We start from the raw sequence: 13,558 nt of genomic DNA, 5'->3' as shown, positions 1-13,558 counted from the left end.
CCGGATCTAAACCCCATTGAAATGTTGTGGCAGGCCCTGAAGCGAGCTGTCTATGCAAGGCAACCCTCAAATGTTACCGAATTGAAGGATTTTTGTAAGGAAGAATGGGCCAAAATTCCTCAGATCCGATGTGAGAGACGAATGGTTACAGGAAACACTTAGTTGCAGTCATTGCTGCTCAAAGGGGTGTCACCAGTTACTGAATCTAAAGGTTCACATACTTTTTAACACATGGTTATTGAATGTAGAATCATCTATATATATAAAAGGGAAATTGTGAATATGTGTGTCTGTTCGAAATTTTTAGCGTCCTTCCCGACATGCAACAAACTTGAAATTTGGCATGTGGGTAGCTTCCAGACTGTACACAATGCAAATAGTATAACACGTTCCTTCGGAGTGGGCAGGTAGGAACTTGGTTGGACAGCGCATTCGTGCACGACAGACAAATAATCCCTGGTGGGCAGTGTGGAACCTGTTGTTCCTACCTGTAATAGACTTTTGTATTTGGGGGGCGGGGGGCAAATGACCATGCAGTGACGTCAACTCGCATCCAGGACTGGCGAGAATCGATATCTGGTGGGCGTTTGTGGTATCGATTAAACGGGAATAGGCCGATTCTATAGAAATCTACAACCTTCAATTCCTTTACGCGATTTAAATAATTGAATCTTGGCGCGCGAGCGTACGTTTTTTGTTCCACCGCACGTTGTGTTTTATTTAATTTTTAATTAATGAGGTAATGATCAAAGTTTTATTTTCCTGCTAGTTTGAGGATAAATAAATGTTGTATCATGTTTTGTGTCATTTTTGAAAATATGTCAAATTAGAAAATTCTAAGGGGTTAACAAACTTTTTCTCGAAACTGTATATCTCTCATTCCCATCTCTCACTCGTGAGATCCTATTTACATATCTTACTTGCGGCATCTCGATCTCACTCGCAACGTATCCCACTCGCATCTCTCACTCACAACCGCCCACAAATTCATCACAGATGACACCAGCGGAATGTCAGCCCAGCTGTGCAGAGAGTTGCAGGTGAATGTCAGAGGTGAGAGGCGACCATTCTAGAAGGTCAATCTCCTTTCAAAGAAATCCACGTGGCGACCGGCCCTGCGCACTGCCGCTCGTCGCTCATTTGACGCGTATTCACGTGATTGAGCGCCGCATCAATATCACCGGTTACCCCATGACAGCTGTCATTATCTGTTAGAACGGACACCGTTCGTACCGCTTGCTCACCCAGGAAAGCCTCACCGAGTCTCAAAACTGTTTCAGAAGGCAAGTGCTATGTTGAGTAATTTCTTAAAATTTGGCAAACTTGGACCATGGCACTGGCAAATGATGGCCTACGCTTGTTCGAATATCACTGTATCTTTAATATTCACTGTGAAGCAGACTGCACGAAGTTTATGGTAAATTCAATCGCAGTATTAACCAGGGCAGACTGCTGGATGTGAACCATCAACATCTACAACAAGTGGCCGTCTCACTGCCCGAAGTGGTGTTTGTTATTCTGCGAGCACTAAACTGGTTAGCCGTATGTGACCAGAATAACCCAGGCTAATTCTGGACTCTGTGCTTTGCACCTCAGAGGCCACACACCCAGGTGATGACCATGATTCTTGAGCCAGGGAAGTGCTTGAAGCTCGCGTCCGGCTCTGTTGTCTGGGCAATGGGGATTGGGGCAACTCGGCACAGACTCCACATGGTGGTAGGGCAGGCTTCCAGGTCAGGCTGACTTTCTCCCACACACTACTTACTGCGGGAAACGTCACAAGTGAATTAGAAATCTCGCCTGGTATTCGCACTTACATACCATAGCCAAACGGTCTTAATGGTGGAAAGCCACCAAATAGATTTTGAACTTCTTTTGCATCGTACGTAGCCAACTGCGCTAATCGGAGGTACGAATAAAATGTTTGATTCTTTCCAAATCTCCAAAGGTTTAGTGTCAGTCCCTGCTCCTGTTCTCAGTTTAAACAATGCTGTGTTAACAGTTGGTTGGGGTTGCCACCCATCCAGGTTTTATCCAGAGGTGGCATTAGGGCTTCCCCAGGCCGTCCAGGAATTGTCATCTGTATTCAGATGGCAGGAATGTATTCGTACTGAGATCTGGCACCAGTACTGCATTGACCTTTATCACAAGAACACTGCACAGTTCTGATAGACCTAGGCTTACCGAGAAATGTCGGGGTTTGGTCTAAAGTCGAAAATCTGGCAACCGTAGCATTAATCCAATTGAAAATAATTGTCTGTGCACAACGCGTGCAGCATAGCCATGAGCCACCAAACAATCTCGTTGTCTAAATGGGTTCCCATCTGGTAAAATAAAGACAGAAAACTAATGAACTCATGTATCCTAATGGGTATAGGTTAAGTCTGCAGTAAATCACCCAGCATAATTCACTTCAGTAACATTGCAATTTATTTCAATATAAATGTATAGTGAAGAGTATTCAAGTCTCTACATGCATCCTAAAAACCGCCCATTCTACTGTATCATTGCAACGAGCTCATAAATCATAGCGATGCAAAAACGGCACCAAGCCCAGTCTGCTCCAGCGAGACTCCGTGGTGCATCCACGAGGGACGCCGCAGCTCCTAGCGTCTACCAAACAATACGCGAAGGGCCGCTCGCAAACAACGGGAAGGCACGACTCCCATCATGCCTCGGATGCACGTCGGGCGACCACCACGTTGCACGTACGACGCTGTCAGCCTCGTCTAGGCATGTGGATCAGAAGCGTTGAAGGCCTTCGCTCAGTGGGACAGATTGCATTGTTGAGTGACGGGTGAGGATGCGGTGGGCAGAGCGAGGTCGGTGTCTACACCAGGGTCACCAGAGGGGTTTGGGGTCGTCATCATGTCTGTGCGTGTGCGTGTCTGTATCGTTGTGTGCGTCTGTGTCATTGTACACGTCACGTAACCTATGCACCTTTGTGTTCGCCCAGTGTGTCTGTCAAGTACACGTTCACATTTGTGTTTATCCCGTACGTCTGTATTAAAGCATTAATCTTTGTGTTCACCATCTGTGTCCTTCTTGTCGTGTTCATCACGTTCATCTGCATCCGTCACCTGCCCGTGTGAGTCTCCGCGTACGTCCGGTGCGTGCGCGTCGCATCTTGTCTTATCGTCGCCGTCTGTGAGAATGAGGTGAACGATGACATCGAGCGGGAACTCGTCGTGCGCGGCCAGGGGCTGGCGGAAGAGCTGCGAGTGCTGCCACGCCTCGTCGCCAGCACCGCCCGCCAGCTCGGCGCGCAGAGTGAAGGCGGTGGCGCTGCGCAGCGCCTCCACTCCGTGCGCCACTCCGTCTGCCAGGGAGCACGCACGGGACACGCGACAACAGAGACGACCGGCAGGCACCCTTCGTTAAACAGAACACACGCCACTCTCAACGCAAACAGTCCCATTGCTTTTTGTTTTGCATTGTAGAGTTTTGCATCATTGAGGAGCGCTCCGAGCCCGTTGTTGGTGTCGAGGGTGGCGGTGAGGGTGGCGGTGAGGGTGACGCACCACCCTGCAGGGTGATCCAGGCGGCGCCTTCCGTGCCAATCTCCCACGTAACGATGGCGCCGTGGAAAGTTGTGCTGCTCACAGCAACAGAGACCTCGCCGGCCTCCATGCCGCTGCCTGCCAGGTCAAAGCGCCACGACACCCGTGCCCCATTGCTGCCCTCCGTCCGCGCCAGGTACACCTGACATCACACCTGCGTGTTAGTGATCCCCCACGGTCAGGGGTTTTTCCAGTTGGCACATTTCCCACTTATTGCAGAGGTTCGTGGTTCGATCCCAGTAGGCTCCCCCCGGTCAATACTGTGGTGTGTATTTACCAAACAACTTTGCGCCGTCTGCTTCACAATGGACATTAATGATCCTGTGACGTCATTCCCAAGAGAGTTGGTTATGCGAGTCCACATTGTTCATATTTGAAAAAAATCCTCACAAATAACTCAATGTAAGAACACGCAGGAACCTTCGCCCGCTGTTGCAAAAACATAGCAGGACTCTCCTCGAAAAGCGTTTTGAAACTCATCAAGGCTCTCCTGGGTAAACGAGCGCAAGTGTGTGCACCACGTCAACCTTTGCCGTTTACCATGTTCCAGTCGGTTTCGACTTTGCGCTGGAGGCTGCTCGCTGCGTGCACAGCGCTCTCCCAGCCCGCCAGCTCACTCCCCGCATCGCAGGCACGCACGTACGCGTCGCGTGCTGTGCTGTAGCGTATGTGCAAGCGCCTGGACGCGCGCTCGCTCTCCGTGGGAGAGAACACCGCTCCGTGGGCCCTCGGCTGTGGAAGCCGCATGCACACACACCCACCGACCCATGCAACGCACAGACACCGTGAGGCACACACAAATACAGACCCACACACAGACCCGTGCACACACACACAAACCTGCTGCTTACTCTGTATTAACTTAAACACTTAAACTTGTATAATATCTTATTACAGGGAATGGCTCTGACTCCCGGCCATGCAGCTTTACCCAGGTCCTTAATGATTGCGAGCAGAGGGCCAGAGACCCCGAAAGCACGAAGAACAACCCATAGCTCTGGCATATCGATGGTATCATAGAACTTGACCAGGTCAATAAAGGAGAGATGTAGGTCCTATTTAAATTCCCTACACTTCTACTGGAACAGACAGGCAGAGAATGGCATCTGTGCAGGACTGACCAATTCTGAAAACACACACATACACCAAGCACAGACGCACGCACGCCCTCTAGCGCCGTGTGCGAGGAGACTACCTGGCGCGACAGCCCCAGTTCCCCGCGGGCGGTGCGCCACGCCACGGAGCCCGTCTGCCGGCCCCCGTACTTGACCGCGCCCTCCTGAGGCTCCCGGGGAGAGAGGAACTCGACGAGCTCCACGACGCAGCGCTGCAGCAGCTGCGTCCGCCGTGCGACATCGATCGCTTGCTGCCTCTACCCACGCGCGCAAGCACCCACGTTAACCCCGCCAGGCTGCGACCCGCGGTGTGCAGACTTCAAACGCCATGGTGGTGGGCAGCAAACGCCGCTTTGATTCCGACTTCCGGCCCACGAGTTAAACCAATCGTTACTCTTATATGTTTTATATATATATACATCACTTTACCGAAAGAACCAAAGAGTAATTCCTGCAGTCACGAAAGCTTCTAATCAAGTTTGAACCACCTCTAAGGGGAGGATTTCCACACAACTCACACTTAACATCTAATTTAGCAATCTTTGGAAGAACGTAATCAACCAGGTAAAGTGTTAACTGTTGCGTTAACCGACTCTCTGTGTTGCATTGCATTACATTTCTATGTTTACTAGGTTTGTTTTCTCAAACATCTTATTTCTCTCTCTAAATTTTACCAGGTTTGTCAAGTTTCAATTTATCTCCTCCAGCCGCTAAATTTGACCAGGTTTGTCAATAGGTCCAATTTCTCTCCTCCGGCCGCTCTCATTGACATGCTAATTTCTCTACCCCCCCCCTCTCTCTCTCGATATAATGCCTCATGCCTCGACACAGAGTCGTTGTTTCTCTGTGTGTCTCTGTGTGTGTCTCTCTCTGCTTGTGTGTCTCTCTATGTGTCTCTGTGTCTGTGTTTGTCTCTCTCTCAAATTTAGCAATCTTTGGAAGAACGTAATCAACCAGGTAAAGTGTTAACTGAGCTTGGAAAAATAAATGATGGTGGAAAGGAATTCCAAGTGGAGCAGTTCGAATGAAGAAGCAGAAAGAGAAGAGAGGTGGCCTGCAATGTGGTGAGTGAATGCAGTGCTTGTGAGATGAAAAAGTCTGGCACAACGAGCGACATTGATAGGAGCAGTAACCACGGTGATGAGAGGGAGCCGACTGCACGGATGTCGGGATGAAGCTACCGTGTGGTTGAGCCGGGCGATCGTGGAGCGAAGCCAGCCCTCCCGGCACCTCGTGCGGCGGGATAACATGTCAGTGTGCCGGCAAGAGTAGCGCCAACTCACGTCCACCAGCTGGAACGCAACCACGGACACGCGCAGTCACGTCAGGCACCGTTGCTCGCTCACCTCTCGTCACCGCTGGCGGCGGCTGACGCTCAGGGGAGAGAGGCGTAGGACACCGTCGTGTGTGGCATAGGCAGCGCAACCTCTGAGCGATTTCCCTATTTTAGTTTGCCAAGCACCGGCCCAAAAATCCATAACGTCAAGCGGTCAGCAACAAACAGCACTATCCACGCCGAGTACATCCACACCAGAAAACTACCGGATGAAGTACCGGCCACAACCTCAACCAAGTATAGGGACAGACTGGAACCCCTTGAGTGCGCGTATAGGACGAGGTGGCTCTTCCCCAAGCGGTTTGGGAAATCACCACGGCAACGCCACGGTACACGGTCCACAGGCCAGCGAGGGCACGTTTGGTATCACCCACGGCTCCCAGCAAGAAGGGTCTGGGATCGCAAACCGACTCAGGAAGCCGCCCCTCTGTGTGCAGTGCTGATGTTCTCTCTCCCCCTGCTCTGCATGGGTCTCCTCTGGGTTCTTTAGTTTCCTCCCAGAGCTATAAAACCATACACAATGTAACTGGTATTGGCCAAAACATCCCAATACTCAAAAGATGTACCTGCAAATTACTCAACTGGGATCACACACAGCAACAATTACTGCAACAACTACTGCGAAAAACTTTGCAGCACTCTTTGAAAAGAGTCTCGAGACTTGGTGAGGCTTTGCTGGGTGAACGAGCAAAATAATAGGAAATTAACGAATACTCATGATGATGATGACGCTGGAGGAGGGCAAAGGGCAGCCACACACCTCGTCCTTGGAGAAGGCGAAGACGTAGTTCAGCTTCTTGCCCCAGCCGAGCTCGTAGAGCAGCGGCTTGTCGAAGCCCTCACCGGGGTCGCAGTGCAGCCAGCGTGCCTGACTCTCCGAGTAAACCTCCGTCCACACGTGGTCTGGCAGCACCGTTTCAGGTTTACACTTCATTCAGCTTTTTTTTGGTAATCACAGTTGTTGAGCACGGGGCCGAAGGCTCAAAATGTCGAGCGGCCAGCAATAAACAGCAATTTCAGAGTTGTAGCAGATGAAAGTTTAACACATGTTTGGAATTTTGCAAGATTATTAATGATAACATCTTGAGAAAAGAGATGATAGGAGGGATTCTAAAGCGGAGCGGTGCAAGGAAAGAAGCATAAATAAGCGTTGTGGCCTGCAGTGTGGTGAGTGGCTGGGTGAGTGGCTGGGTGAGTGGCTGGGTGAAAGTGAATTGTCACCTGCTGTGTGGTGAGTGGCTGGGTGAGTGGCTGGGTGAGAGTGAATTGTCACCTGCGGTGTGGTGAGTGGCTGGGTGAGTGAGAGTGAATCGTCACCTGCGGTGTGGTGAGTGGCTGGGTGAGTGAGAGTGAATTGTCACCTGCGGTGTGGTGAGTGGCTGGGTGAGAGTGAATGGTCACCTGCGGTGTGGTGAGTGGCTGGGTGAGAGTGAATGGTCACCTGCGGTGTGGTGAGTGGCTGGGTGAGTGAGAGTGAATTTTCACCTGCGGTGTGGTGATAAATAGAGTGTGGATGAGACGGAGTCCTGAACATCGAGTGAAGTGCACAGTAACAGTAACCATGGTAGTAGTGGAAGAACAGTGACAACGAGGTGACTGTCCACTGGTGAGTGAGTGGCTGGAGTGAATGGGTGAGCAATCACCCTGACCGCTGCTTTACGTGTAATTCTATCAACAGCTTCTACCAGTGAGGTAGAATATGGGTGCTCCAGAGCAGATGCGCAGGTGATATCGTAGTGTGGTGATATCATGGCAACCAGAATTGTCACCAGTGAGTCAGGCCTGCCCAACCCCCGGGGGTCGGGGAGCGGTACCGGTGAGGTCCAGGACATATCGCGCCTCAAAGCCCAGGGCCCGGCAGCAGAGCGTAAAGCAGTTGGCCCACTCGCCGCAGCGGCCGCGTCGCGTCACCAGCAACCGCGCGGGGTGATTATACCTGCACGCACCACGCAGACACCGCCGGGCACCACGGCACACATACGTATGTGTATGTAGAAGTTCTTTCATACCGTGGGGAAATGACAGGGGCTCTGGAAGCCCAGTAAGGCAGGGGAAGGGAGACCCCCCCTGTGGCCATTGCTGCTAACTCCCCAAAGCAGAAGGTTGCCAAACAAACCTAAACACGGCACCAAATGTCACTATATAGAACTTCTTTATAAGTCACGGGAGCGTGTATTGAGTATTACACAAAGCAAGAAAGATGATTTACACAACCCTGGGACTGCTCCTAAATCTGCTTCACGTCCTCGTCCCAGGAAGACGTTGAACAACATTCTGTCACGAGGGAAACCCAAAAATATGCAAACAAAATAGCAACAAAAATCACTGAGTTGGCAACACTGCCATCTGTGGCCTACAGAGTAGACATGTGCCATGGACACAAATACACTTTAAAATAAATAACATTATAGTTATTGATATATCACAGAAGGGCTGGTGGGTAATTAGATTAGTTGAGTAAAGGTACAGTGAGTATTGGGGGGTGTGGTGAGGTCAACAAGCTGAGCTAATAATATTGAGCTATTAGGGGCAGCACCTAAAGGATTATAAATATCCGGGAATTAAACGATATGAAGGATAATATGAATTACAATGTGGTGGTTGAGGTTTAACAGGTGTGAGTGTAATTGCACAATGAAGAAGGAGCCGTAGGTGTTCCTGTTCATTACATGAGGCACACCAGAGGGGGGAGGGGACAGCTGGCTGTTGATGAAGTGATGAAGTGAAGAGGTGGACTTCATGAGGTGGAGCGAGCAGCAGGTGGAGTGAGAGTAAGGTAATGGAGCCGCAGGGGAAAGGAATGGAGCCGGAGGAGGAGAGAAAGGACTCGCGTGCTTCAGAGGAAAGCCGTACAGGTTCGACTTTAGAGGGTGGTAGGAGAGTAACTAGCATGTCAGAGCTGGAACCACTCCTCTCTAAATTAGAATATAGACTCTGAGATCAGTGGAGTTGCTTGGCATAATCTACTCGGTTAACCTGTAACACAGCCATGTGCTCGGTGGTTGTAACAGAATAATAGACTAAATAGATTCAGTTTGTGGCCTTTTAATAAAAGACGAGACACAAGCACACCCACCGTGGGAAGCGCGTGGCGTGCTGGCAGGAGCCGCACCAGTGGGCCTCCACGCGACCTGCTGCCCCCTGCAGGTCATCGGCTGTAGGGGGCAGACCTTGACCCCGGGCCGTTGTGGGGCCATGGCAGCGCTCGCACGGCAGGGAATCGACCCAGGAAAACCAGGTCTTGAACCAGGCCTGCAGCTCCAGCAGCAGCAGGTCGCGCAGGGCGCCCTCCTGCGACTCTGCGCACAGGGGACACCAGGGATGTGAATGCCGTTTACATTGACCTCTGCTGCCATTGTGGTGCAATGGTCAGCACACTGGACTTGCACGCCGGAGGTCGGGGGTTCGATTCCAACTTCCAGCGAAGCAGTGTAAAGGTTTGCACCACTGTTGGTCAATCTGCAGGCCACGTCTAAAGTGTAGGTACTCACACCTCTTCCAATATGTCTGGTCAACATGGAAAAGTAGACCAATTGCCCTCTAGAGTTTGCTCTAACAGAGGCCCTTCTGCCAGCATTGGCATGAGCAAGCAATTTCAGGGCTGCGCCTTTACTTTCTACATTTACCTGCCTCTGAAAATTACTGGGCAGGTGATGCCGCTCTAGATGCCCCGAATGCAAGTTATGTTAGGGTGTCAATTGAGATCGTAAAATAAGGATGGAGAGCATTTTATGGAGACGTATCTTAATCGGCGGCATCTATGTATGTGGGGACTGTGGGGGCGATGGCACGGTGGCCATACCTGTCTGGGGTGTATCCTCCACCGCCTGCAGTTTCTCCAGTGCTCTCTTGTGGAGCTCCTCCACCGGGATGCAGGCCCTGGCCTGGGCCTGCACGTCCGCGAGCTCATAGAGCAGCACGTGGGAGAAGGACGAGCGCAACGTCTCCAGCATCTGCCTTTCCGAATCCTGGGTCAGGCGGCACCACCGTCGACACCAACACGGACGGCCACAACAAAACATAGAAGAGATACGCAATCTCACCGCAGAAAATCAACTGCGAATGAATTATAAAAAATTGGGACGTCTCAGAGATTGGGGCATTGCAGACATGATAAAGAGCCGCACTGTACACTTTCCAGCCATGCTGATTCAAGTGGAGGCTGCCAGTTCTTTAATTCTATCACCGCGTACCGATTTTCAAAGCAACACCAGCAAACAGTTTCGACATTCAGTTTCATTAACAGTCAACTTTGCTTAAAATCCAATGCTGCTGGAACTTCCAAATGTTCGAGTTCGATGCAATACGACAATACACAACACAAAACAATCATCAGCGTCACCGTAGAATATAAGCAACAGAATAATGAAGCACACAATACGGCTCCTCAACTGTTGGACAATTATGGAGAACCGACACCGTGATGCCCAGGGTAAGCGTCGACACCGTCACGTACTCGCATTTCAGGGCTGACGTGTCGCTGGGGGCCCCCTGCTGCCGTGGTGTCCGTGACAGCGGCGGCATGCGACTGGGCGAGTGGCTGACTGGGCGGTTGGGCGGACGGCTGAAGGGGCAGCCGTCCCAGCCGCCTGTTCCGCTCGGACTCAATCTGGTCGCGCACTTTCCTCAGGGTGTCCAGCGAGGCGTCTGCGGGTAGCACCAGCTGCGTTTCGTCCTGCGCGAAGTGAACACGCATCTCAGACATTCACAACGTCCCTCCCGTAACCCTGCACTGGCACACCAACCTCAGCATCCGCACAGAACGCTGCGGCCTCGTGGCTCAGCGGTAGAACGAGTGGCTCGCAATCTGAAGGTCGCGAGTTCAAATTCTGGTTGGGGTCGACTCGGCCCACCGTCCCCCCGGGGTCAATGAATGGGAACCACTTTGTGCGCAAGTCAACAGCCGTTGTCCTACGGATAGACTCGTCCCCACCTTAGGAATGTGGAATTTCCACCACTGGCGCAGGACTGTAATGTGGTGATGAGCACAGCCCCAATGCACACTTGAGTAGGACATCACTGCGGACTCCGCAGTTGTGTTGTTGCAGTGTGATGCAGTGCCGAGGTGTGACGAGGTGGCTCGGTGCGTGGTGCACGGTGGTGGTGTTGCTGGTGGTGGCACCTCGGCGAAGCCCATCTCAAAGAGGCACTGCACGGCCCCCGGCACGGGCAGCAGGCGGGAGCTGAAGGCCGGGTTCGCCAGGCGGATTGAGCGAAACCTTCTCTCCTCGGGGTTCCTGCCACCACCACACCACGGCAACCACAACCACCTCACCGTCAAAACCGCGACTGTCACCATCGTGTCGATGAAGATGTCTGTTGGGGCTGGGCCTCACACAAACGGGGCCTGCACGTGGACTAAGGCCCACCCCCCCCCCCCCCCGTGGTCGCTGTGATCCTCAGCACCACCACGGCTGTAGTGTGATCGCAGATGCCTCTGGGTTTTGGTGTAAAGGTAAAAGAAGTCGCAGCCCTAAAACTGCTTTGCTCGCGTCACTGCTGATGGAAGCGGCCTCCACAACATCGACCTCGAGAGAAGGAGGGTATTTGGTCTACTCTTCCACGCTCAATAGGCCTGTCTGTCGTAGGAGGTGGGAGCACCCACACGACCCCCCCCCCCACACGACCCCCCCCCCCCACACGACCCCCCCCCCCCACACGACCCCCCCCCACACGACCCCCCCCCCACACGACCCCCCCCCCACACGACCCCCCCCCCCACACGACCCCTGCCCCCACACGACCCCCCCCCCCCACACGACCCCCCCCCACACGACCCCCCCCCCCACGACCCCCCCCACACGACCACCCCCCCACACGACCCCCCCCCACACGACCCTCCCCCCCCACACGACCCCCCCCCACACGACCCCCCCCCCACACGACCCCCCCCCACACGACCCCCCCCTCCACACGACCCCCCCCCACACGACCCCCCCCACACGACCCCCCCCCCACACGACCCCCCCCCCCACACGACCCCCCCCCCACACGACCCCCCCCCCACACGACCCCCCCCCACACGACCCCCCCCCACACGACCCCCCCCCCACACGACCCCCCCCCCCACACGACCCCCCCCACACACGACCCCCCCCCCACACGACCCCCCCGACACGACCCCCCCCCCCACACGACCCCCCCCACATGACCCCCCCCCCCACACGACCTCCCCCACACGACCCCCCCCCCACACGACCCCCCCCCCACACGACCCCCCCCCACACGACCCCCCCCCCACACGACCCCCCCCCACACGACCCCCCCCCCACACGACCCCCCCCCACACGACCCCCCCCCCCACACGACCCCCCCCACACGATCCCCCCCCCCACACGACCCCCCCCCCCACGACCCCCCCCCCCACACGACCCCCCCCCCACGACCCCCCCCCCACACGACCCCCCCCCCACACGACCCCCTCCCCACACGACCCCCCCCCCACACGACCCCCACACGACCTCCCCCCACACGACCCCCCCCCCCCACACGACCCCCCCCCCCACACGACCCCCCCCCCCCACACGACCCCCCCCCCACACGACCCCCCCCCACACGACCCCCCCCCACACGACCCCCCCCCCCACACGACCCCCCCCCCCACACGACCCCCCCCACACGACCCCCCCCCCCACACGCAACCGGCCGCGAAAGCAGTCAACGGAGTCACGGCCGCTATTCGCCACCGAGTGACAGTGACGCAATCGCGACAATATTGTGCCAGGCTAGGTGCACCCGCAGAGTATCTCACCGCAGCACGTTGTCCGCATACGCGAGCAGAATCCCCGCCGCGTCCTGGAACTTCGACTCCTCGCTCCCCTCGCTCAGCTCCCGCACCCCGTCGCTCACCCCGTCGCTCACCCCGTGACTCACCCCGTGACTCGCCCCACCACTCGCCCCGTCACTCGCCCCATCACTCAGCCCGTCACTCACCCCAGAGCGCCGCGCCATGCGGACTCCCCTCTCACCGCGCCTTCCTCAACCCCCGGCTTTCCCCCCACTCACCCCCACTCGCCTCACCCCCCCCACTCGCCTCACCCCCCCCCCACTCGCCCCCCCCCACTCGCCTCACCCCCCCCCACTCGCCTCACCCCCCCCCCCACTCGCCTCACCCCCCCCCCCACTCGCCTCACCCCCCCCCCCACTCGCCTCACCCCTCGACTGCACTGACGCCCCCCCCCCACCTCCTTATCGCTCTGCGCGCTCTCCTCAAACCTCTATCCCGCTTCCGGGTCAGAAGTGGACACTGCGTGACGTCATCAGCATGACCGCGTGACGTCATGTCGACACAAATGACTACAAAAACGTCACACCTTGGAGAACGAGTGACATCACAACTTCATGTAGACACCGAATGACATCATACCTCGTGCTACTTCCACGTTGAAATTCCCTCCCATCGTATTATTCTCAATCTCTTATAAGAACCTCGAGTCTGAGTGACATCACACTTATAATCCTGGTTAGGGGTCGTCCCAGCCCACATCCCACCGCGGTGATTACAGCAAGTCAACAGCGGTTTGTGGTACACGTCGTTAATTCGTTCC

At 54.7% G+C, this 13,558-nt stretch overlaps 1 protein-coding gene across 1 annotated transcript; it reads right to left on the bottom strand.

Moving 5' to 3' along the window:
• Window positions 1–2,412: 2,412 nt before the first annotated feature.
• On the bottom strand, window positions 2,413–12,977 carry LOC144724754 (peptide-N(4)-(N-acetyl-beta-glucosaminyl)asparagine amidase-like). The gene is made up of 12 exons (XM_078604141.1): window positions 12,763–12,977; window positions 11,134–11,248; window positions 10,468–10,686; window positions 9,814–9,979; window positions 9,088–9,310; window positions 7,826–7,947; window positions 6,772–6,914; window positions 5,857–5,967; window positions 4,756–4,932; window positions 4,101–4,292; window positions 3,522–3,702; window positions 2,413–3,319 (listed from the first exon to the last, which is right to left on the bottom strand). Exons 1-12 carry the CDS (start codon window positions 12,960–12,962, stop codon window positions 3,015–3,017), a joined length of 2,154 nt encoding a protein of 717 aa, XP_078460267.1. The 5' UTR covers window positions 12,963–12,977; the 3' UTR covers window positions 2,413–3,014.
• Between the last annotated feature and the right edge of the window lie 581 nt (window positions 12,978–13,558).

Source organism: Lampetra planeri, chromosome 21 (genome assembly GCF_965212315.1).
Source record: "Lampetra planeri chromosome 21, kcLamPlan1.2.h2, whole genome shotgun sequence".
Lineage (NCBI taxonomy): Eukaryota > Metazoa > Chordata > Hyperoartia > Petromyzontiformes > Petromyzontidae > Lampetra > Lampetra planeri.
This window is presented reverse-complemented; position numbering and strand designations above follow the sequence as displayed.

What these genes read in the sequence shown, in the direction of transcription:
- LOC144724754 (XM_078604141.1), bottom strand. Translation starts at nt 12,962, where the DNA reads ATGGCGCGGCGCTCTGGGGTGAGTGACGGGCTGAGTGATGGGGCGAGT. An exon ending in TATGCGGACAACGTGCTGCG is followed by an intron (nt 11,249 to 12,762) that starts GTGAGATACTCT and finishes TGGTGGTGGCAG; the next exon opens with GAACCCCGAGGAGAGAAGGT. An exon ending in TCGCCCGGCTCAACCACACG is followed by an intron (nt 4,933 to 5,856) that starts GTAGCTTCATCC and finishes GCGCGTGGGTAG; the next exon opens with AGGCAGCAAGCGATCGATGT.